The sequence below is a fragment of the Condylura cristata genome, unplaced genomic scaffold (genome assembly GCF_000260355.1).
Source record: "Condylura cristata isolate star-nosed mole 26May11 unplaced genomic scaffold, ConCri1.0 scaffold00006, whole genome shotgun sequence".
NCBI classification, from domain to species: Eukaryota; Metazoa; Chordata; class Mammalia; order Eulipotyphla; family Talpidae; genus Condylura; species Condylura cristata.
This window is the reverse complement of record NW_004567107.1, coordinates 28,555,638-28,559,667: the sequence shown is the minus strand read 5'-3', so window position 1 is coordinate 28,559,667 and position 4,030 is coordinate 28,555,638. Positions and strand designations below refer to the sequence as shown.

General features: G+C 52.6%; 1 protein-coding gene across 3 annotated transcripts in view; it reads right to left on the bottom strand.

Annotated features, from left to right (window-relative positions):
• The window catches only part of FRMD3 (FERM domain containing 3), a 228,837-nt gene extending 226,782 nt beyond the window's left edge, over window positions 1-2,055 (bottom strand). The window contains exon 1 of one of the 3 annotated variants that reach the window (XM_004677541.2): window positions 1,713-2,055. In XM_004677541.2, the coding sequence (XP_004677598.1) occupies window positions 1,713-1,859 (147 nt within the window). In that variant the 5' untranslated portion in view covers window positions 1,860-2,055. The remainder of the gene's footprint in view (window positions 1-1,712) is intronic. The other 2 variants (XM_004677542.2, XM_012721457.1) reach the window with 2 other exon arrangements.
• Window positions 2,056-4,030: the final 1,975 nt, after the last annotated feature.

The window sequence follows — 4,030 nt, the reverse complement described above, 5'->3', positions numbered from 1 at the left end:
CTCTCCTGACCCGCCCACTGCTCCCCTCAGCAGTGTACTTCCTCGATCTGCCTGTTCTGCTCCCCACTCTGTCTCTGGTGAAGCCTCTCGCCGCCTCTGGCCTGTACCCCCGCTCTGTATGTACAAATAAATAAATCTTTAAAAAAAAAAAAAAAGAGCAGAAGAGAACTCAAGGCCCCACTTTGTGCTGCTGGGCCCTCCTACCTCCACATTCAGTAGGAGCTAAAGGACCTATACATCCACTCAAAGCTAGCACACAAACGACTCTGTCTAGATCACAAGACAGTACACCTAAACGTTTATGTGCAATCCTTATGGCAGCCAGAAATCTGGCTATCCTGTTAATCCTTTTGTTATTAAGTGAGCAGCAATGCATAGCTCAGAATTAATTCAAAATCCACCAGAAAATTCAATGAGAATCCTCTTTCTGGGAGATCGTGGGGCACCACATTCCTGCCTTGTAAACTTGTCCTCTGCCAAGTTTACAAATTAGTTGCCATAGTTCTCCTTTTCACAAACTCCCATTAACCAGCCAACTAAAAAAGCCAAAACAAACAAGGAAAGAAAAAAAAAAAAAAACCGTGTTGGTGGGGAGGAGGAAGAGGGAGCCCTTCATTCATTCTTGCTTGCTTAATGCAGCCTGGAGACAGATTCCTGCCAATGGGATACGCTGCCCCATTCATCTCTCACCCAGTGAATAAGATGCCTTTATTTTAAAAACAGCTGTCCTGGAGCCTGAAAACTCAGATAAGAAGAAGAAATCGCATAGATAAATAAGTGTAAACGTCAGAAACTAATAATGCTGAGCCCTGACATGACTTTTCCAGGTGTCCATGCCTAGTGGGTCAGATATGCGTGGAAAGCAGAAACACACACACACACCCTTGCAGCTCACACACGATCTGCTACAAGTAAGCCCAAAGGTACTCAGTACCAACGATAGGTTGTCAACAAAGCTGTCTGTACCTAAGGAACTCTGGTCTTCCCCAAGTTGGATGAGAATGAGAGTCCAAAAATTATATTCCAAGGGAGCTTTTTCATAAATAGCCAAACCTGCAAGGCCACCTCTCTGCCGACCTTACAGCCTTTTCCTGTCTTCTGAAACACTCAGCTTTCACACGATTCCTTGGAGGTAGTTCCAGTTCCGCGCAGAGCGCACCCCATCTCTCCAGGCTACAGCCGGGTAATGCCCGGCCTCTTACTCCCAGGAAACTTCGCCACCGCCCCACGAGAAGTAAAGGGCACGGGTAGGGGGGCGACAGAGAGCGAAAACGGGTCCCTGGGGCCGAGGGCACCAACTCAAGAGAAAAATGAGTGAACCAGCCTTCCCCACGTGGAGGAAGGAGTCGGAGACATGCTGGTGGGTGCCCTCTCTGCTCCGGGAGCTCCCATTTCCTGGCGGGGTTAAGAAGATGGGCAGATCAGAGTCCCCCAGCAGGGAGCTGTCCCGCGCCCCTAGCCTGGGAGCCGCGAGCTGCGCGCACAGCTGGCATCCAGAGGTCGGGGTCGGGGCGCGGATAGTGTGCACCTGCCGCCTGCGAGGCACAGTGCTCCAAGCCTGGACAGAGCTCCCTGCCTGAGGGGAAGGAAGCGAAATCTAGCTTGCCAGCAGGGCCCGGGGCGGGTTTTCGACCCAGTTCGCGCACGCCCACCCGCAGAGGGCCCCTAGCTGGCCGCACGCGCCCCGCGCCCGAGCCCCACGTCTCCGGCACCTGGATGTGGCATGAGATCTCCGAGTCGTCCAGCAGCCGGATGGTGCATTTCATCTCCTGGTTGAGTGATTTAATGCTGGAGCTCCGAAAGTGGATCATTTTCATGGTTCTCCTCCCTCTCGGCACACAGTGGCAGGAGGCGAACATGCACCGCGGCCCGGGGAGCAAGCGGGAGGCTCGGGCCGGCTCGGAGCTGGCCGGGGCGGACACACACCCTCGCTCACGCACCGTCCCAGATCCCCAGGCGCGGCTCAGCCCCGGGACAGCGGCGGCGACGGGCGCCTGTGGCCACACATGCCGGGCTGCCGGGGCGCGGCGGGCGGGTCCCTCCCTCTCGCCCTCCTCCTCCCTAGCCTCCGCCTCAACCGCTCCTTTCTCCGCCTCCGCGCGTGGCGCGCGCTCCTGCGCCTCCCTCCGCCTGGGCTCGGGTTCCGAGGATGCTCGGAGCGGGTGACCCCCAGCCGGGGCGCGACGCATTCACTCCCACGCGCGCTGAGCCGCGGGAAGGTGAGGCGAAGGCGCGGCTGGCGGTTGTGGCCAAGCGCCCGGGCGGTGGCCTGCTCTGCCTCGGCCGCCGCTGCGTCAGGCTGGGCCCGGCTGCCTCCTCCCTCTCCGGCCGCGATCGCTCTAGGTCCAGACCAGCTCCCTCAAGCGCCCGAAACCCCCTATTCCCTTGGGCCCCAGGGACCTGGTCGCTGGCGGGGGAAAGGCGGAGGGGAGGTGTTGGGGGGGGGGGGGACGGAGAGAGATCCTGACCCACACCATCGAGGAGGAGTGCGCCGCCGCCAGAGGATGGTTGGACTGAGTGGAACCCCCTGAGAGTAAAATGAGGCCCTGACACGGCTACACCAGGAATATTGCTAATAGTAACGATCTCTGCGGATGTTATGGGGATGTTGTCTTTGTTTTATTTAATATTAATCGGAAGACAATCCCCTTCTCTTAAGAAATTCAGAATCTTATCTGAGCTTTTTTTTTTTTTTTTTTTTTTTTGTCTCCCAGCATCTCAGTAAGATGATCTTTGATTAGTGGTACCTTAGACCTGAGCTAAATGGTCAATTTTCCCTCTCTCCCTTAGACAGCTTGTTCTGCACCCAGCCAGGCTCCACCTGCATTCCTGTTTCCCAGGGTTCCAGATGTACCCCGTCCGTTTTACATCAACCTTCCAGTACTAGGAACCAGAATTTGGTGCACTCCTCCTGTGTTGGGGGTTAAAGGATCCTACCCCTCTCTCTTCCCCGCGGTGACTCTGGTCGCTACATGCCATGTCCACAGTGGTTCGAGGCATTTGTGGGAGGGGCAGGTGAACAAAAGTTGGACTTGGGATCTTGCAAGTCCAGAAATTAGAAGATGTTTCTCACTAGCCGCCCTCTCCGGAGCTGAACAGGTGGTTATTGAGAAGTAGCTGTTAAAGAAGGAGCTTATTCAACAGTTGAAGCAACTGCAGCTGCACAAGCCCCTCATGCAAAGGCAGGCGCCATCCTGAGGGTGCGGGAAGGGTGCTTGTCATATTCTGGGCATAAAAGCTTTTGCACCCAATGGGGTTGACTGAGAAGTCACATTGTTATGGACTTCTCCCCCTAACTGCTTCTGATTCCTCCAGTGTTGATCGATAACACCAGATAGGTCACAGTCTCAGGATCGACTTAGAAAGACTCCAAACTGTTTTATTTTCCAAGTTAGGACGATGGAGTATATTTCCTTTAAAAGTTAAGAGCTTGATTTTTGTTCTTAAATATTTAAATAAATATTTAAATAATGGGATGGAATTAAGGCAGGGCCTGACAGGGAGATGGGTGTTGAGGTCTGGGAATTTGACTCTTGGTGCAGTTTCTGGTCAATTAAGTGGCCTTGGGAAAGTCTTCATTTCTTTTTCCAACTTCAAATGGGAGTCTATCTGTGTTAGTTCTGTCCTCCTCTAAAGCTGGAATGAGACAAGACCACAGAGGACTGTATTTCATGAAGCCCCATAAGCTTGTACACAGTGACAGTGATGGGACTGTCCTCACAGGGGTTGAACAATTCCTCCCAACCCAAAGGGCATATCTAAGATCATCTTGAGGTCAGTTTTTTTTTTCTTTTCAATAGTTTTATTATTTTCTCTCCTTGTCCGTTATAGTCCTGCTATGAGTGAAACCATCGGTATTTTTCCTTTTCTTTCTGGCTTATTTCAGTAAGCATGATCTCTTCCAGCTCCATCCATGTTGCTTCAAAAGGCATGTGTTTATTTTTTTTGTTGGTTGCTGAGTAATATTCCTTTGTGTATATACACCACATCTTTTTAATCCAGTCATCCACTTTTGGGCAGTTGGGCTGTT